Genomic DNA, 19717 nt, shown 5'->3' with positions numbered 1-19717 from the left:
TTGCTTCCCCCGGTTCATCCCCCCGCTTTTTCAGTTTACGCGACCCTCCCTCGCGCTTCCCCCTCTTTTGAGTTTGTCCCCCTGGGACTGTCTCTAACTTGCTCTTCCGTCTCCCAACTTCCCCGCCTCTCCCTGCCTCCGGGGCGCGCGCGGCTCTCCCGCCACGGCCGCGGCCCCGCGCGGTTCTCTCCCCGGCTCGGTTCCCGGCGCTCTCCTCTCCCCGCCCCCGGCCGTGGTCCCGCGCACGCCCTCTTGGCCTCGGCCCGTGTCGACTCCCCGGGGAGCCCTGCCCCCACCACGGCCCAGCTCGCTTCTCCGCGCCTCGCTCTCTCCAGCCTTGGAAACTGGGCCGACACCCCCCTGCCCCCCCCGGCCCCCCCCCCCCGGCCCGGGGCACTCCCCGCTTGCGGCCGCCCGCGGGGCCGGGCTCCGGTGCGTCCTGGCCGGGGGCCGGGCGGGCCTTGCTGGGGGCGCGCGTCCGGGAAGCGCCCCTTCTGGCCCCACCCACCCGGCCCGCCCCCCCTCGCCCGCCTCTATAAAAGCCCGGGCTCGGCCGGCCGACCGCAGCCTGACTTCAGCGCTCGCCCTCCCGGCCCGCTCCTCACCCCTCGGCCGCTCGCGCCGCCATGGATCGCGCCACCATGGACCTCACCGCCATCTACAAGGTGAGCCCCGCAGGCGACCCCCGGGGCCCGCCCGCCCCCCCAGGGCGACGAGCGCTAGTGCCCACAGCTCCGGCCCGGCCCGGGGGCCCTGCCTCCCTTCCCACAGCCGCGCGGCCCTCAGGAGGCGAAAACAGAGCCCGCGACTTTCGGGTCTCGGCCCTCGGGAGTCGGGAGGCCGGGGGACTCGTCGGAGTCCAGGGCTGCCTGGAGGCGGAAATGGCCCCACACCTGGCCTGACCCCCAGTGGTTGCTGAGGGCGCGGTTTGGCGCGGAGTCCCGGGGTGAGGGGGGGCCGACTCTGTCCCTCCGCCCCTCGGGCCAGCCAGAGCCTGGGAACTCTCGAGTCCGAGGGCTTCCCGACTCCGCGGCTAACTTTGCCCGCTTCTGCAGCTGTGAAACTGGAGAACCCGATGCGAGGGGTCAGCTCCTCAGGGGCCCAGAGGCTCGAAATTGGGAGGACAGTGGTGTTGTCTGACTCTGGGGTCTTGTTTTGATCCGGCCTGGAGAGCCGGGGACTCTGGGTCCCTCGGGAGACACTTCTGTCGCGGGGGGGCGGGGGGGCGGTGAGATTCTGAACTTCCAAATCGGGATCCCTGCCATCTGGCACCCATATTTTAATGTGGGCAGGTGGGGCTCAGGCCGGGAGCCCACAAACCGGACTGGCAAGCTCTTAGGTGCCCTGCAGCTGGGGTGGGGCGTCACCCAGCATTTTCGGTTTCTTAACCGATCCTTGTTCCCACAGAGCCTCCTGTCGCTGAGCCCTGACATGCCATCTGACCACGGAGAGACGGAGTCCATCCCAGGCTGGCCCCCCTCCGGGCTCTGGAGCCCCAGCTCACCCGAGAGGAGCCGGGTTGGGATCAGTGGCCGCCTGCCTGGCCGCTCCACCAGCCTGGTGGAGAGTCCAAGCTGTGGCTGGGTGCCACCACCCCCGGGTTTCGCACCCCTGGCTCCCCGCTCAGGCCCTGAACTGTCGCCTTCACCCACCTCACCTACTGCGACTCCCACCACCTCATCCCGGTACAAGACGGAGCTGTGTCGGACCTTCTCCGAGAGTGGGCGCTGCCGCTACGGGGCTAAGTGCCAGTTTGCCCACGGGCTGGGCGAGCTGCGCCAGGCCAGCCGCCACCCCAAGTACAAGACCGAACTCTGCCACAAGTTCTACCTCCAGGGCGGCTGCCCCTACGGCTCACGCTGCCACTTCATCCACAACCCCAGCGAAGATCTGGCTGCCCCCAGCCACCCTCATGTGCTGCGCCAGAGCATCAGCTTCTCCGGCCTGCCCTCCGGCCGCCGACCGTCACCACCACCAGCAGGCCTGACAGGCCCTTCCCTGTCTTCCTGCTCCTTCTCTCCCTCCAGCTCCCCACCACCGCCACCTGGGGACCTTCCACTTTCACCCTCTGCGTTCTCTGCTGCCCCTGGGACCCCGGTGGCCCGAAGGGACCCCACCGCAGTCTGTTGCCCCTCCTGCCGAAGGGCTACCCCCAGTAGCGTCTGGGGGCCCTTGGGTGGCCTGGCTCGGAGCCCCTCTGCACAGTCCCTGGGATCTGATCCTGAAGAATATGCCAGCAGCGGCAGCAGCCTAGGGGGATCCGACTCGCCTGTTTTCGAGGCTGGGATTTTTGGGCCACCCCAGCCACCTGCAGCCCCCCGGCGACTCCCCATCTTCAACCGTATCTCTGTTTCTGAGTGACAAGTGCCCGCCCAGTACAGATCAGCTGGATCTCAAGGGGGCCATTTCTCTTTTGCTGTGGGTTCCACAGGGGCCCCGGGGCTGTGGGGAACTTGGGGGACTCAATCAAGTAGCCTCCCCCTACCTTCCAAAGTGCATTAACCCACTCCCCTGACCCCACGCTGGGGCAGGTCCCCAGTGTGCAAGCTCCGTGTTCATGGTGTTGGGGTGGGGAGTTTTCTGGGTCTTGTAAAAAAAAAGTATGTAGCAGATTTGAGGAAGGCAGTGAGCCCTCTACCCACCCCTCCCTTTCCCAATGCTGTGAATAATAGGCTCCCACTGCCCCCTCCCAATTTCTCCTAGACCCTGAGGTTCCAGAGTCTGGTGGTGACTGGAGCCTCCCCCGAGGGGGAATCCTGGTGCTCGAATTTCCCTCCAAAAGCAAGTAGCCAAAGCCATTGCCAAACCCCCCCCACCCCCAATCCCCCCCAGCCATTGGGCCTTTTATTTATGACGACTTTATTTATTCTAATGGATTTTATAGTATTTATATATATTGGGTCGTCTGCTTCCCTTGTATTTTTCTTCCTCCTTTTTGTAATATTGGAAACGATGGAATAATTATTGTTATAAGTATGCTATAATAATATATTAAGTAATATATTGTTAAAAGTTTATTTTTGTGGTTTTTGGAATTTTTAAATAAAAGGAATCTGTGTGTAAACTGCAATCCCGGAGTCCTCTGCGGTCCAGAAGCGGTCGAGAGGGGCGGGGAGTGTTTGGAAGCGGGAGAGGGTAGGGTCCGCCGACGGCCCCTCCGCCCCCCTCCTCCCCGCAGGCCGAGCCGCCCGCGGCGCTTACCTGGCAGGAAGTGACGTCACCGGGCCCGGCCGTTCACCTGAGAGGGCGGGCCCAGGTGAGGTCACCCTCGGATCTCGGAGAGCCAGCTGCCGTCCGGCCGGGCTCCGTGACCCACAGCCCTCGGCCGGGCGCGGGCGGGACGGCATGTTTCCGTCCCCACGGGGCCGAGGGAGGAGGGCGGGGCGGAGAGGACGGAATGTGCCGGGGCGCGAGCCCAGGGCGCACGGGGGCGGCGCGGCGGGGGGGAGGGGGCATCCCTGAAAGTCGGGGCGCCCGGGGTGCCGGCGGCCTTCCGGGACGTGACAGCCTGGGGTGGGGGGTGAGGGGGACTCAGGCTTTCGGGACCCGGGGGGAGGCGGCGTGAAAGCCTCAGGATTCGACTCTCGCAGTCTCGGCGCCCTGGAATCCTGGACTCTCGTGGCTCGGAAACCTTGCGGGGCCCGCCCAGTGCCGCCTGCGGCTTCCCGGCCCGACCTCCGAGGGGCAGGGTCGTGGCCCGTCGGGCCCCGAGGAGCTCGGCGTTGCGGGCCGTCGGCGTCCGGGGGCCTTGGGGGCGCGCGGCCGAGGCGGGGGCCCCCCCCCCAGAGCCCGGGGCGGGTCGCGGCCGCGTCGGGCGGGGCCCGGGGGACCGCGGCGGCCTCGGACCATACAAGGCAACAGGCGGCGGGACCCACCCTGCGGCGGGGGAGCAGGCCGCCCCGCGCCCGGAAGCCGCCCCGCGTCAGCGCCGGCGCCCCGCCCCCCTTCCGCCGCCGCCTCCCCTGCCCCTTCCCCCGCTCCCCTCCCCCACTTCCCTCTCGGCTCCTCGGCCTCCCCCGTCAGTTCCTCCTCCCCTGACCCTCCCGCGCCGCCCTCCCCTCCCCCTCCCCTCTCCAAGGCCGCCCCTCCCCCAGCAGCCCTCTCCCTTCCCCTGGTTCCCCATCCAGCCCCCCCCCGCCCCTTCCCCCTTCCTCTCTTTCCTTCAGTTCCCCTCCTCTCCCTGCCCCCCCCCCCCCCGCCCCTCGGCCTGCCCTCTCCACCCTGTTCCTCCCTGCGTCTCACTCACTCGTTGTCTGCTCGGTTCCACCTCTGCTCCCCACCCCTCTGCGCCCTCCTGCTGGGGTCCTGCCTCTGCCTCTCCCTCTCCAGTCCCCTCCTCCTCCTCTGCCCCCCTCCCCTCCTCCGGCCTCCGGGCCCTCTCCTCTTTGGTGCTCTCTCGCCCCCTGGCCGGCCCTGGCCATTCATCTCCCCTTCCAGGACACTGGCCTCCCCTCATTTTTAGGAAAGGGCTCAGATCCCCACGCTTAGGAGAAAGGGTTGGAGTAAAAGACAAACACGGAGACCCAAAGACATTGGGGAGGCGGAGAGCAAGAACAAGCCGGGGCCGACGTCTACAGAAGACACGAAAGAAAGAGAAACTGACATCTCTGGCCCTTCCCTTAGCAAAAACAAAACAAAACAAAAAACCAAAAAACAGGTTCTCTGCCCCTTCGAAAAACAGAAACTTCATCTTTGAAAATGACCCATACGGCCAGCTACCAGTGCCAAACACCTGCGAGTGCCCTTGGCTCCTCTTTGTCAAACCCACACCCCCGTCCAACAGCACTTCTGTCTGATTCATCCTGTACAGAGATCCACCTGCCTCCTGGGGGCCTCACCCGGGTCCCATGCTGCGGCCCCCACCTGGGTCCCATCCAGCATCATCTCCCCCCTGAACCTTCCTAGTAGCCCCTTCCCCCTCTCCTGGCTCAGGAACCTCCCTCCCCAACAAGACAACCACAGGGAACCTGTCCTGCCACCTGAGTCGGTCAGGTCACATTAAAGGCAAAGTCCCAAGTCCTCACCAGCCTACAAGGCCTGGCTCTTATCTTTGGCCACTCTTTTGCTCCAGTCACTGGCTTCCTAGCCCCTCACCAATATAGCTGTCCTGCTTCAGCCCCCGGGCCTTTCACCGACTGCTGCCTCTGCCTGGAATATACCCCCCAGGTATCCTCGTGGCCTACTTCCCTCCTTGAGGTCTCTGCTCAGATGTCTCCTCAGTGAGATGGTGTTTCACTACTAGGATCACAATCCTCACTGAAGCTGGAACACCCTCATCTCATCCTCCCTACTTTGCTCTGCTTTTTCCCGGACATTCACCACCATGTAACATATAAAATGTAGTTTTCATGTTTACATGAAACCTCCTCATTGGAGTGTCAAACCTTCAGAAGCAGGGACTTGGTCTTGTTAATTGCTCATGCCTAAACCCTAAACAGAAGTCAGCCACGTATTGGATGTTTAGCATTTGTTCAAAGAAACACATCAATGCAGGAAAAGGGAGGAAGAGAGGGAGTAGAAATTAACTCCAAGACACAGGCGGAAAAAAATTAGTAACTATATGACGTGATTGATGTTAAGTAAACTTACAGTAATCATTTCACAATTTATGAATATATTGAATCATGTTGTACAATACGGTGTTATATGGAAAAAAAAAATCCTAGACAGAAAAGATGAAGAGGCAGTGCCATACACAGTTTGCGGAGGACACTACACCTCTACAGAAGTCTTAAACTGAGATTTGCAGACCCATTTAAGAGGCCATACTACCCTCTGGCGGCCCGGATGGAAACGGCACCTCCCCGCAACACAGGCCGCTCTCCCGGGAGATCGCCAGAGTTCCAGGAGTCTTTCCAGCCCGAAAACTCCGAAGATCAAAACATTCATTCCTATAAGTGACGATGTGATGTTTTTGGTGATTTTTAAGATGTATACATTTCTAAAAAGAGGCCGAGGAAAAAAAGATGCTCCAGGTGAGGATCGAACTCACAACCTCGGCATCGCTCCGCTCGCACTGTCGTATAAGTACCGCGCGCTAACCGATTGCGCCACTGGAGCTCCGGCCGCACCCTCGCGTCGCGAGGTCCTTCAGTCGTTCTTGGCCACGTGACTTTACTGGACAACTCCGCCTTTTACTGCATATGCAAATAAGAATCTTTTGGTTGACCAATGGGAGAAAGCGGGCTACCAGTTCCGGATTCTCACGCCCCGAAGGCCCTTGCTGTAAAAGGGAAAAGTAAAAGAGAGGCGTTTGGAATGCGGGGGCGGGGCCTGCCTGGGACTCGCCTTCTCATGAATATTCAGAGCCAGGGGAGGGGTCTTAACCCTTTACCCGCTGGCCGGCCGGAAGGCAGCCCCTCCCCCCCGCGGGCGGGAACAGGATATGAGCCCGGGCGGCTGGGGGGGGGGGAGGGGAGGCCCCAGGCGACCGCCCCCCGCCTCACAGCTGGGACCGGACTCTCCCGCCACAGATGTGGCGCCGCCGCCGCGGGAGCCCCGCGGTACTCGTCCCAGAGCCTGAGGGGCTCAAAGTCGTGGACTCGGGAGTCGCGAGTGTGCACCGCGCCCTGAGAGACCCCGAAGCGCAGGCTAAAGGAGCCCAGATATCCAGGTGCCCAGCGCCCCCTCCTGGAGGAGCCGGCAGTCCGGGACCTCAGACCGGCGCGATCCCGGAGGCCGAGCTTCCCGCACCCCGGTTTAAAGAACTTCGGATCCTGGACCGGTGACTTCCTCCAGGGTTCCCAGACACCCGAGCCCAGACATCCGAACTTGGCACACGGACTCCTAGAGCCCCAGCCAGTCTGGGGCTGAAACGCCCACTACTTCAAGGGGACCCAGGAATTTGGGACCCCGGCCTGGAGATGGTTTAACCTCTGCTCCTGGAGTTGGGAGAACTCGGGAATCCGGTCGCCCCACAGCCCTACCTAGAAGACTCAGGAATTTGGGTCCGCAGCGCCCCATCCGAGACCCAAGAGTCGGGACCCCCAGCATCCCTCGCTTAGAGGACCGAGCAGTTCGGACCGCTGCATCCCATTCTCCGAGAGACCCCGGATTCTGGTCCCCGGAGCCTGAGAACCCGAAGTGCACGCCCCTGACTCGCGGAGACCGGGGAGTCCGGCCTTGCGCTCCCCGGGGACCGTGCTGGGGTCGAATAAGCAGCGAGCAGCCTCGGCTCGGGGCTGGAGACTCCCTGGGAGGTGAGGGGGGAGGCGAGGGGCCCCGACGGGCTGGGGGAGGGGGCGGCGCCGCAGCCGCCGAACAATGAGGGGGCGTGCCGGCGGGGGGCGAGCGGAGGCGCCGGCGGGAGTTTGGGTCTGGAGGGGTGTGGGAAGGCGCTGGGGACCCGGGCTGCGGCGGTGGGGACAGTAAGCGGATCGCGGAGGGACCGGCCGGAGGAGGGGAGGTGGGTCGAGGGCTCAGGGCCAGCGCCCCAACTCGCAGTCCCGGGCGGGGGAGGGAGCCGTCTGCAGGACCCTGGCATCCGGTCCCCCAGCCTCCTCCGCCCTCCCCTGGGACCCCGCGGCCTCCCGCCCACGGCTTTTCCCAGCCCTGCCCCTCGCCCTCCGCTCCAGCCGGAGCCCGAGCGTTCCCAGGATCCCTGAGCCGCCGGCCCGGACAGACCAGGCTCCCGGCTTCACTCTTCTTTGTCTCAACCTTTCCATCTTTTCCTCTGTGTTCCCTCTCCTTGCGCCCCTCTTTCTAGCGCTCGGCCTCCGTCTGCCCCATTCGTTACTCTCGGGGGTCCCGCGTGGGTTTAGACCTGCTCCCAAGTCCCTGGCCCAATCTGTGAGTGTGGGCGGCGGGGGAGGCTGATGGGGTCCTCGCATCCCAGAAGGGGGTCTTCCTGCTGCAGCCGCTGAGCCGCTCAGCCATGCCCGAGGGAGCCCGGGGACCCAGCCTGTCCAAACCCAGCCCTGGCCTTGGCCGCGGCCCCACAGGTGAAGTGTGCAACTGTGCAGCTGTGTGTGAGACCCAGACAGGTGAGCGTGCAAGGGAGGGTGGGGGTCTGCTGGGCGTTTGTCCTTCATTCCGGGCACTGCAGCCCTCCGTGGCTGGCCGGGTGCTGGGCAGTGCTGACAACACAGGGTGACAGGGACAGTCCCAGCCCTGCCTACGCAGAGCTCTGCGCGGGCAGATGACACCGTCCCCAGATGGGGACAGCCCAGAGGGGGAAACCCAGGTCAGGGCTGGGACAGGGTGTAGGGGGGGTTGGTAGAGAAAGACCCGTCCCCTCACTGTGGGAGCCCCGTCTGGGAAGGCAGTGGATGCTGTGTGGAGGAGGGGACGTCTAAACAGAACCGAAAGATTAGGAGGACGGAGTTGGGAAAAGCAAGGAAGAGTATTCTTCACGGAGGGAACGGTGTGTGCAGAGGTGAGAGAGGCTGTTTGGGTTTTTTTTTAAGTGAGTGAAAGCCGTCGAATAGGACTGGTGAGAAGTGGTGTGGCTGTGCGAAGAGAGCAGAATGGAAAGGTCTTTAATGGCCGCGTTGCATAAGGCCCTGTGGATCTGATAAATTTGGACTTTATCCTCAGGATATGAAAGGGTTATGCTTGGAGTGACAGGGTCAAATGGGCCAATTAATAAAGATCTCCCAGGCTGACACATGGAGGTGGATTAGAAGAGTGGAGGCCAGAGCCCAGAGAAGACCTTGAAGGGAGAGGACTGGACAGGACCAGAGCAGACCAGGGCAAAGGAGAAGGGAACCCAGGGGAAAGCCCAGGCTCAACCGGGTGGGGGTGAGTGTAGGGCTGAGAGCACTCGCTGTGTTTGGGGAGACCCCCCTGATCTGCTCCACACCCCCAGCAGCCCCTGCAACCCCGGCCATGGCCTCCCCCCGAGGTTCTGGGAGCTCCACATCCCTCAGCACTGTGGGCTCCGAGGGGGACCCGGCTCCGGGGCCCACCCCAGCTTGCTCAGCGTCCAGGCCAGAGCCCCTTCCAGGGCCCCCCATCCGCCTGCATCTGTCACCTGTGGGCACCCCGGGTTCGGCCAAACCCTCGAGGCTGGAGCGAGTGGCACGAGAGATCGTGGAGACAGAGCGGGCCTATGTCCGGGACCTTCGCAGCATCGTGGAGGTGAGGCAGGTGGGCACCTGAGCCCAGTGGGAACCCCGGCCGGCCTCCACCCCCATAACCCCAGTCACCCCCACAGGACTACCTGGGCCCTCTGCTGGACGGTGGGGTCCTGGGGCTGAGCGCGGAGCAGGTGGGCATACTATTTGCCAACATCGAGGACATCTACGAGTTCAGCAGGTCAGAGGCAGGAGGGATGGGCCAGGGCACCGGCCGGCAGGGTCAGGGGCGGTGGGCTGTAGCCTGACCCAAACCTTGGAGCCCCATCGTGCCCCGTCCAGGCTGGTACCTGGGCTGTAGCGCCACCGGGCAGGGATCACGACGGGGAGTGAGGACCCAGAGTGGTGGAGGGTGAGGGGGATGGAGCCTGAGGACCCAGATGAGGTCTAAATATTGGGGTGTCTCAGCACCATGTCAGGTCTGGGATCACGATGGATCCGGGGCTCCCGGGCCTGAAGATCATGCCAGTGTGAGCATTTTCATCACCATCCCGTCCTGGGAAACCCCTCAGTCCCAGACAAACCAGATGGTTGGCCGGGACCCAGCGACGACGAGGCTGGGATCCAAGGATCTTGACACCTGCGAGCATCTTAATGAGATCTTGAGATCATTGCAGGAGATCTGAGAAGTCATGACAAGCTCTCAGGATCTTAAGATCATCACAGCTCTGAGGGTCATGATGCCCCTCTCCCGGGGTCATATCACAAGATTCCCCCTCCCGCCCCCCAAGGCTCATGTCAGCTGTAACAAGATTTTGGGCTGAGGAAGGTGACGCTGTCCGTGGATAAAGGCTGAGCAGGTTGTGACCTCCCGTGTAGCACTCGGAAGACTCCCTTTGGATAGGTGGCCCCTTGAGAGATCCTGACAGCCAAGTCCCCAGCTTCCTGGAGTCCTCCCACAGGGGGCTTGGGGGCCGGGGCAGTCCCTCACCTCCCCCTCTCCCCCACAGTGAGCTCCTGGAGGACCTAGAGGGCAGCCCCAGCGCGGGGGGCATTGCCGAGTGCTTTGTGCAGAGGGTGAGTCAGGGGTGACGCTGCCCAGTCTGGGATGCGGTGGCCTGGGTAGGGGGCGGGGCAGGCCTGGGCCAGGCGTGAGGGGCCCACGGGGCGGGACAGTCACACCTCAGCTCTCCCTGACTCCCGTGTCCCCCGCAGAGTGAGGATTTTGACATCTACACGTTGTACTGCATGAACTACCCGAGGTGAGGGGTGAGGAGCCCCTGTTGGGCCCCAGGCCTTGCCCACTGAGCAGATGCGGATGCGCCAGCCAGCCTCCCTCCACCCCCTCCACCTCCACCTGCCCTGCTTGACCCCTGCCTGACCCCCCCCCACCTCTCCCTAAGCTGCCCCCGACCGCCCCCCAGCCCCCCAGCCCCTGCAACCCTGGCCACTCCCAGCCCGCCCACTGAGACCGCCAGCTGACCCCTGACCCTTGCTGTGCCCCCAGCTCCCTAGCCCTGCTCCGGGAGCTGTCGCTGTCCCCGCCCGCAGCCCTGTGGTTGCAGGAGCGCCAGGCCCAGCTCCACCACTCGCTGCCCCTGCAGAGCTTCCTGCTCAAACCTGTTCAGCGGATCCTCAAGTACCACCTGCTGCTGCAGGTCAGCCGTGGCCCTGGGGGGCTGCTCGTAGTGGGGGGGGGGGGGTCCTGGTGGTACATCTGGAGGGTGGGCCAAAGGACAAGTCCCCTAGAAACCGGGACAGCAGTTGGGGCCGGGGCTTCTGGCGCCAACTGATCCCACTTTCTGTCTCTGCTATTTGTCCCCTTCTCTGGGTCGCCACGTCTGCCCCAACCTCTGTCTGTCTCCTGTCGTTCTCATCTTTCTCTCATGTCTGTCCCCTCCCTGGGTGCCTGGTGGCTGCCTGGCAGGAGCTTGGCAAGCACTGGGCGGAGGGCCCGGGCGCCGGGGGCCGCGAGATGGTGGAAGAGGCGATTGTGTCCATGACAGCCGTCGCCTGGTACATCAATGACATGAAACGCAAGCAGGAGCATGCTGCGCGCCTCCAGGTGACCCCGGCGGGGGAGGGGCGGCTGGACGGGGCAGGGGGGGCCTTTGGCAGGGGGAGGGTGGGGATCAGTGCTCCCCGGGTGGCCTCGGAGGGCCGTGTTGCTAACGCCCCTGTCTTGCTGTGCCCGCTTCTGTGCCGTTGCACCTGGCGGGGCCCGGCAGGAAGTGCAGCGGCGGCTGGGCGGCTGGACCGGCCCGGAGCTCAGCGCCTTCGGGGAGCTGGTGCTGGAGGGCGCCTTCCGAGGCGGCGGCGGGGGCGGCCCCCGACTTCGAGGGGGCGAGCGGCTGCTCTTTCTCTTCTCCCGAATGCTGCTCGTGGCCAAGCGCCGGGGACCGGAGTACACCTACAAGGGCCACATCTTCGTGAGTTCAGGGTTGGGGGCGAGGCCAGAGGGTTACCTGCCAGCTGTGTCCTTACCATACCAGTGTCCTTACAGGGAGGACCCGGGGCACGGTCTGCAAAAAAGGGACCACCCAGCTTAAAAGGGCCACATTTTCTTGAGTCCAAGGATGGGAGGGTGAGGTTTAATGAGGGGTGAGGCCAAGCAGGATGCAGGTGAGGACCTGGGGAGCCGGGGCTGGATTTGCCCACCTGGCAAGCATCTTCTTGATCCAGATGAAGGGGAGGGGCCGGTGAAGGAGGGCAGAGCCCAGCCTGGTGGGGAGGCTCACCAGGGGCAAAGAGGACCCACCACGCAACGTTAGGGGCACATCTGTCTGGGAGGTAGGGACCCAGATACGCACAGGAGGCCTCTGCCCAGTCTCAGGTTGCTGCCCCTCTGTCTCCCCTCACCCCAGTGCTGCAACCTGAGTGTGAGCGAGAGCCCTCGAGACCCTCTGGGGTTCAAGGTGTCCGATCTGACCATTCCCAAACACAGGCACCTGCTCCAGGTGAGTGCCAGGTGGGGCTGGGCGGTCAGGGTTCCCCTCGGTCCCTAGACCTCACACCCGGCTCCCTACTCCACCCCATCCCACCCCCAGGCCAAGAACCAAGAAGAGAAGAGGCTGTGGATTCACTGTCTCCAGCGCCTCTTCTTTGAGAACCACCCGGCCTCTATCCCTGCCAAGGTACAGCTTCTGCCCATCTGTGGGCCTTCAGCGTGCTGGAGGACTACCCCCGGGCCCCCCAGTACCGCAAGACCCTGAGTGCTGGGGGACCCACTTAGACTAATCCCAGCTCCACCCTGCGGCTCTGTGACTTCGGGCAAGTAACGCAACCTCTCTGGTCTCAGTTTCCTCCCCTGGAGGAATCAGCACCGACCCCCCAGAGTCGTGGTGATTGCTAATAATCATCAGCCTCACACGTAGCAGCACCCGTTACCGGGACTAGGACAGGGGTGCTCAGAGATGAGGCCTCTGGGACGCCACCCTTGTCCTTGTCTCTTTCAGGCGAAACAAGTTCTCCTTGAAAACAGCCTGCACTGTGAGTTGAGGCCTTGGGTTGGGAGGATGTGGGAGCAGAGGAATTCCTCCCCAAGGAGAAGGAGATTATTGGGTTCCAAATTTCTACCCCTAGGTGCTCCTAAAAGTAAGCCTATCCCAGAGCCCCTGACACCCCCGCTTGGGTCTCCCCGACCTCGAGATGCTAGAAGTTTCACTCCTGGACGAAGGAACACAGGTAAAGACGGAACCCTGAGGATCCCCCAACCTCTTCCCCCAGCAGCTGCACCCCCAGCCTTCTCCTCCTTCAGGAGCTGGGGCTGGGCCCCTCACGGGCTTCTAACCTGCCTCTCCCACAGCTCCGTCTCCAGGACCCTCTGCTACCCGCCGTGGCCGCAGACAGTCCGGTGAGTGTCCTCCACCTAAAGGTTGACTGGAGATTGCGGTGGGAGCTGGGCCCCTGACGTCACTGTGTCCTCTCCCCAGAGCCAATGAAGGACCCGTACGTTATGTTTCCACAGAACGGTACGTGACCGCCCTGGCCCAGCTGGGTGCAGCCCTGTCTGTCTGTCTTCACGGGGGATGGCCCATGTGCATGGGGGAGGGGTTGGCAGGGGCAGCTCATCGGTGGGGCAGGAAGGGCCTTATTCCTGCATCTCACTCTTCTCTTTCTCATCTCTCCATCCCCAGCTCAGCCTAGACTCAAGGTAAGAAGTCCCCTAGGGAAAAAAAAAGTCCTCTAGGACAGGGTCTGGGGACCCAGACTCCTGGGTCTGGGAGGAGGGGACAGGGCCCTGGACTCCTACCCTCCATCCTCTCTCCTTGCTCACAGCACGCTGGCAGTGAGGGGGAGCTGTACCCCACCTTAGAGCCTCAGCCACCAGTTCCAGCTTCCGGACCCCCTGAGGACCTGGAAGACACTGGACCCCCTACCCTGGAACCCTCTGGGACCTCGATCACTGAAGAGATCCTGGAGCTGCTGAACCAGAGAGGCCTCCGGGATCCAGCGGTGAGCTGGGCGTCCCAGCATCGTGTCCTCGGGGCTCTTGGCTGGGGGTCGGGGTGGGGGGCCAGCCCGCCCTGATTATCTTTGGCCTCTTCCACACTGCCCACTACAGCCATCGCCCCACGACATCCCCAAGTTCCCTGGAGACTCCCAGGTGCCGGAGGGCAGTGACCCCCTCACATTCCAAGCCCTGCCCAGCCGGGACTCTTCAGAAGAGGAGGAGGAGGAGGAGCTGGAAATGGACGAACGCGGGCCTTCCCCACTCCATGTCCTGGAGGGGCTCGAAAGTTCCAGCGCAGCTGAAAATCCTGACGTTCCCGGCCTTACGAAAAGTCCAGATACACCCAACCTCCCTGAAATTCCCAGCCTGTCTGAAATTCCCAAGATTCCCCACCTTCCCAGTCTGTCAGACATTTCCAGTGTTTTTGAAATGCCCTGCCTTCCAGCCATACCTAGTGTCCCTGACATTCCTAGTCTTCCCAGCGCTCCCACCCTGCCCTGTGACTCATGGCTCCAGGGACCTCTGCGGGGGCCCGATGAGGCCCTGGCCACCAGGAGAGAACTGTTCCCTGGAAGCAGTTCCATAAAACTGGGAGAGCCGTCCTCAGGCGGCAGGGCAGGGCGGGAGGAGGCTGCGGAAGGGGAGTCGTTCCCAGACTTCCAGCCGCAGGATGTCCCCCGAGATCAGGGATTCCCGGATGAGCTGGAATTCCGCTCCTGTTCGGAGATCCGGAGCGCCTGGCAGGCCCTGGAGCAGGGGCAGCTGGCCCGGCCGGGTTTCCCGGAGCCACTGCTCATCCTGGAAGATTCGGATCTGGGCGGAGGCAGCGGCGGGAGTGGGAAGGCAGGAGCCCCGAGTTCGAGTTCGGAGCGGGCGGCCTCCCGAGTGCGAGAGTTAGCCCGGCTTTACAGCGAGCGCATCCAGCAGATGCAGCGGGCTGAGACCCGGGCGTCGGCCAACGCCCCCCGCCGCCGGCCGCGCGCCCTGGCCCAACCGCAGCTGTCCCCCTGCCTGCCGCAGGAGCAGGCTGAGCCAGGTGAGGTCCAGGTGTGTGTCCGCAGAGACGGCCCACGCAGAGACGAGAGTGCTGACTCGGTTCTTTCTGTGCACACAGGGCCCCTGCCTGCCTTTGGACATGTGCTGGTTTGTGAGCTGGCCTTCCCGCTGACCTGTGCCCAGGAGTCTGTTCCTCTGGGTCCCGCCACCCGGGTTCAAGCCGCCACACCTTTGTCTAAGCAGGGAGGCTGCCTCGGGGGCGAGGGTCTAAAGGTTTCAAATTTGCCTGAGCAAGACCATCTGGGCATCCGGGTTCCAGCTGCGGCCCCGTTGTCTGAGCAGAGAGGCCTCTGGAATATACAGAGTGTGGCCGGAGCCGCCGCAGCCGTGCCGAAGCAGGAGGACGCCCCAGGTGTTCGGGTGCTGGCTACAGCTTTGCCTGCTCAGGAAGCCCCCCTGGAAATCCAAGTTCCAGGCACCGCTCCTTTGGCTGAGGATGGAGGCCATGTGGACATCTGGGATCCAAGCAGCCCTGCTTTGCCCAGGCGGGGATGCTGTTCCGATGTTACGGTTGTAGCCACGGCCACTATGCCGAAGCAAGAAGGTCACTTGCGCACCCAGACCCCAGCCGGTACCCTGCTAACTAAGCAAGGAGGCCCCCGGGATGTTCACTTCCCAGCCGGTGGCTGCGATCAGGCGGTGAACACTTCGCTTATGTGTGGAGGGAACCATCAGATCCCAGACAGCACCCCACTGCCCCTGCGACACGAGCTCCCAGACATTCAGGCTCCAGGTGCCTCACCTGTGCCTGCATGTGGAGGCCACCTAAGCCATCACGTCCCAGCCGGTGCTCCACTGTCTTCACCCCAAGACTGCTCAGACGTTCAGGCTCCAGACCCCTCGCCTTTGCCTGCACACAGGAGCTGCCTAGACGATCGGGTCCCAGCCAGCACGCCGCTGTGTGTGCCCAACCCAGACGTCCCAGCTACCACACCTTTGCACCAGCGACCAGGCCTCCCGGACACCCAAGTCCAGGCCCTCCCACCTTTGCCCGAGCAGGACAGCCTCCCAGACAGCCCCGGTCCATCTGCTGCACCTTTGTTGGAGCAGAAGAGCCTCACAGAAGGGCACGGTCCAGCTGCAATGCTTTCGCCCGAGCGAAGAGGCTCTCAGGACATCCAGGGCCTGGTACCCACCCCGGGCCAGAGCGCCGTGGTTATGTCCAAACCGGGAGGCCACCTGGTCTCTCCTGTAGTCCGGTCAGAGACTTCAGAGTTGACCCCGCCCCACAGTCCCGCTCCTCCAACCCGTCAGCTCCTGGGCCCCAATGCAGCTGCCCTCTCAAGATACCTGGCAGCCTCGTACATCAGCCAGAGCCTGGCTCGGCGGCAAGGGCCTGGGGGGGACGCTCCCGCAGCCTCCCGGGGTCCCTGGTCCTCCTCTGCCCCCGCATCGCGGGCACCTTCACCACCGCCCCAGCCCCAGCCCCCACCACCCCCAGCCAGGAGGCTCAGCTATGCCACCACGGTCAACATCCACGTCGGGGGTGGTGGGAGGCTGCGGCCGGCCAAGGCCCAGGTCAGGTTGAACCACCCCACTCTCCTGGCGCCCCCCCAGGAATCTGTGGGCCTTCGCGGGGCCCAGGGAACTCCTGATGCCCCTTTCCACACATGAGCCGGATGCCAGGCTTCTTGAAAAGCAAGGACCTCAACCAGATGCCGCCAACCCTCAGAACTTCACCCTGAAGTCCAGACACTGAACACAGGTGTAAAAATTGCTGCAGCTTTTCAACTCCTGGGAGCTGCTTTGGCAAATGGTCCTTTTTACTTGCCTTGATTAACTCAACAGGGATGGGGAGGGGGATATCATTAATATTTTGTTAATATTATGAAATTCTGTATCTTTTCCCATTCTGGAGGCAGTGGGAGATGACAAGACAATGAATGCGAAGCTCTGACACATCCATGAATCAGTGGTTCTGAAAACTGGAGGCATCTCAAACAGTCTTTGAGAATTAGAACTCTCCATTACCATTCGGTGTTTGCTTTCAGAGTTCAGGAACTGCTCAATGTCATCCAGAAAAGCCAAGTTAAGCAGCTTCATTCCAAGTAGACTTGGACAGGCCATTCCCTTAGCAGTTCAGCCTGTTCCTGTGTCCCAGCTCATCTTGTTCAGCAGTCTCCGTCCATCTCCTGCCTGGCTACCTATTCCAACTTCAATCCAAACGCCATGCTTTATTTCGTCCACTCTGCCTCTTCATCCACCCATCATCCTAACCCCCATTCTCCTACCCATTCATCCATTCCTCCACTGTCTCCTATCCATGTTGTCCAACCAACCCTTCTCCACTCATCCATCCCTCCAGATTTGCATCTCTACCCATTCATCTGTCTCTCACTGACTCAGCCATCTAATCCATCAGCGCAGCAACCCAGTATTCTCTACCACCATCCATCCTGCCTTAGATTCTTTTGGGTCTTGGAACGACAAGATCTCAGGGATTGTTTCACACTAACACTAGAGTGAATTGGGTTTGGGATTCTGGGAAGTCTGTTCCACATCGGATTTCACTCCCCGACACATGAATGTTCCAATTCTTGTGCCCACCTACACACATCGGATCTTCATACCCCCTCGCTCTAGTTCAGGACCTCTACAGTGCCTCTGTGCCCCCACTCCCAAGAAAGAAATTCAGGTCAGAGACAAAGGCTTTTATGTTAGAATCACTCTGCCTCCTCCCAGCAGTGGCATGCCTGGCGAGCAGCCGAATTTAAGCAGTTTCTTTGGTAATAGACTAGCTTCGTTCCTTGAACGTTAAACGTCTTGTACTTAGCACATTGTCTTACTTAATTTTCTCTGGAATTTCCTGAGGCACCACACCGTCATAGCTAAGTTCAAATCCTGACTTTTCCAGTTGCTATATGACCTTCAAGTCTGGAGTCTGGGTCTTCTCAACTGCTACAGTTGAGAAATTCTAACAGTACCTGCCCTGTAAGATCATTGTTTATAAAGATTCAGGGAGCACAGCCTCACTTCCCAAATGTATTTGAGCCTCTGACTCACCAGGGCATTGTTCAACTCACAGATCCCCAAGGACTCAGGCTCTTAGTTCCACCTATGGACTCAGAACCTCCAGGGCAGGAGCCTGGGAATCTGAAGTTTGAACAATCAGCTAACAGGAAAAAAAAAAAAAAAAAAGATTGAGTACCAGCTGCATAGCACGAGCATTAGTCACTTTATGTGAACTCATTCACTTTGAATCCTCTCAAAGTCCCTAAAAGGCACGTGAGAATGGTTTCTGATCCTTACTTTAGAGAAAAACAGGCGTATATAGAGAAAGAAGGATTTGCCTAGTCACCTAGCTAAGAGTCCTCTTACCTAAGTGATTCTCCTATGCCAGGCATGGTTCAAGAAAACACTTTCCTTAGAATAAGGCTTGTAGCCTAGCACTCCCAGGGCCCCAGGTAAGTCTTAGTTGAGGAAAGTAGCCTAAACAAGGCCTGGCTCAATAAATACTAGCTGCTAGCTTCTTTCATTTGTTTATTGGATGGTTACTGAGCCATACAGCAGGGCCTGGGCCCGCTTGCTGCAGCCTCCCAGAGGTCAGGACGGAGGCTGGCCCTCCCCTCCTCCGCCCCCAGCTGCACATTCCCAACTGAAGGAAAGTTCTCAGCCTGACCCGGGCTCCCAGTGGCGCCGGAATTCCCGGTATTTGAGGAGGCGGCAGGGAAGGAGAAAGAGGCCGGCTACTCCATAGCCTCAAGTGGGGAAGGAGAGGCGAGCCCCCTCAGCCTTTCCAGATGCAAGATGCATCCCAGCTGTGCTTCTGGCAGGGAGCCAGGAGCCTCAGAAGGGGGTCCCTCAACCCTGTAGGAAAACCTTGGACATCAGGCCTGCTTCAACCCCTCCTGATCCCTGCCCCTGGACTCCTACTCCCACCTGCCAGACTCCCAGCTCTCCCTCACAGCCCAAGCGGATACCTCCTCAGGTACACCTTCCTTGCAGGTCTACTACAACCTGCCCCACGTAAGCCCAGCCTTCTTCAAAGCCTCCAGTCAGTTCCATCAGGCTCTGCAGTAGGCTGCCAGTACCCTGCTGCCCTCTTTGGGACACTGAGGTTAATGCCAGCTAAACCTTTAACCCTTTACACCTTCAGTGCAAAACTTGGTGAGCTGCTCTTGTGGCCACCAGGTTAATTTTCATACCTACCATCTAGATACCTGCCCGCCACCAATCTCCCAGGAACACTTAGCTGGGCATCTACTTGGTGCGGTGCTCATCAACCCCACTGTCCATCTCTAAGAAGCGCTGAATATACTCCCTGTTACCAGTGCCGTCCTATAGAATTTTCCTCATAATAAAAGTGTTCTCTCATCTGCGTAGCCCAGTATGCCAGCCACACTAAGCTACTGTATTGAGTGGGGCATATACAAGCTTTCTTATAACTGCCCCACTAGACAGTAAATTTCAAGTTCCCTCTCATATATATATGTATATATATATATATAAATATGTAAAATTTTCCCTCAGCCAGCAACGTTCAACTGCCATACAATGTTCTTGCTAGTACCCCCAGCAGCCAGGGGAATAGTGTGGCACCCTGGGGACAATGACTGGGTTATCCAAGTTGGCTGCAAGGTTAATGTGGGCGGAGATGCCCTTCCCTCTCAATGAAGGGCTCTCGCTTCCTGCAAAAATGGGAGGGGAAGCACAGAACAAAAGTTAACTGAATCCACAAGCAACACTTTACTTTCCTATACATACACCAGCGCTGTCCCACAGAACTTTTTTAAACAATGGAAACATCCTGTGTTATATGTGTAGCCCAGAAGTAGCAACCGAGAGCCTACTACGTGTTGGCTCTTACTACATGGGAGGCACAACGGGTGAACAAGTCCTCAGTCAGACACACGTTCTGAGCCCTGCAAAGACAGCCACCACACAGTGTAAATCAGGACCTTTCCCCAGGAGGGAGTATTGACAACCTGAAGGGATGATCAGGGGAAATGCCACGCCCACCCCATCTCCCCACCACATCTCAAGCCTACCTACCTACAGGTTGATATTAGGAAAAATTCCTTTCCAATCTATGTGTGGCCCAAAGTGTGACTTTGGAATGCACCTAAATTGTTTCTCTGGTCCTTGTTAAAGTTTACCAATCTTACACATTTCCCACTCCTCCCTGACATTCCATGACAACAGCAGCAAAGGGACTGGAAAAAAAAAAAGGACAAACTCACAAAGACACCCCACA

At 60.8% G+C, this 19717-nt stretch overlaps 2 protein-coding genes and 1 non-coding gene across 7 annotated transcripts; 2 read left to right on the top strand and 1 right to left on the bottom strand.

The window, feature by feature from the left end:
* Positions 1-564: 564 nt before the first annotated feature.
* Positions 565-3084, top strand: ZFP36 (ZFP36 ring finger protein). The gene is made up of 2 exons (XM_041741687.1): positions 565-665; positions 1408-3084. The coding sequence occupies exons 1-2, from the start codon at positions 627-629 to the stop codon at positions 2359-2361; spliced, it is 993 nt and encodes a 330-aa protein (XP_041597621.1). The 5' UTR covers positions 565-626; the 3' UTR covers positions 2362-3084.
* Positions 3085-5967: 2883 nt separating this feature from the next.
* TRNAI-UAU lies at positions 5968-6060 on the bottom strand. The gene is given in 2 exon segments: positions 5968-6003; positions 6023-6060. It is a non-coding gene; the product is annotated as a tRNA-Ile (tRNA).
* Positions 6061-6410: 350 nt separating this feature from the next.
* On the top strand, positions 6411-19711 carry PLEKHG2 (pleckstrin homology and RhoGEF domain containing G2). Of its 5 annotated transcripts, none has more exons than XM_041742505.1 (19): positions 6411-7199; positions 7856-7982; positions 8807-9078; positions 9155-9255; positions 10025-10091; positions 10230-10276; positions 10522-10672; positions 10942-11079; positions 11243-11443; positions 11879-11971; positions 12062-12148; positions 12470-12503; positions 12597-12698; positions 12820-12867; positions 12947-12985; positions 13151-13167; positions 13293-13469; positions 13579-14503; positions 14582-19711. In XM_041742505.1, the coding sequence occupies exons 2-19, from the start codon at positions 7874-7876 to the stop codon at positions 16135-16137; spliced, it is 4164 nt and encodes a 1387-aa protein (XP_041598439.1). In that variant the 5' UTR covers positions 6411-7199; positions 7856-7873; the 3' UTR covers positions 16138-19711. The 5 variants fall into 5 exon arrangements, with proteins under 5 accessions (XP_041598439.1, XP_041598440.1, XP_041598441.1 ...); XM_041742506.1 differs by having other exon boundaries at positions 7706-7982; XM_041742507.1 differs by lacking the exon at positions 6411-7199 and adding an exon at positions 7208-7405.
* The last annotated feature ends 6 nt before the right edge of the window (positions 19712-19717 follow it).

Source organism: Vulpes lagopus, chromosome 2 (genome assembly GCF_018345385.1).
Source record: "Vulpes lagopus strain Blue_001 chromosome 2, ASM1834538v1, whole genome shotgun sequence".
NCBI lineage: Eukaryota > Metazoa > Chordata > Mammalia > Carnivora > Canidae > Vulpes > Vulpes lagopus.
This window is presented reverse-complemented; position numbering and strand designations above follow the sequence as displayed.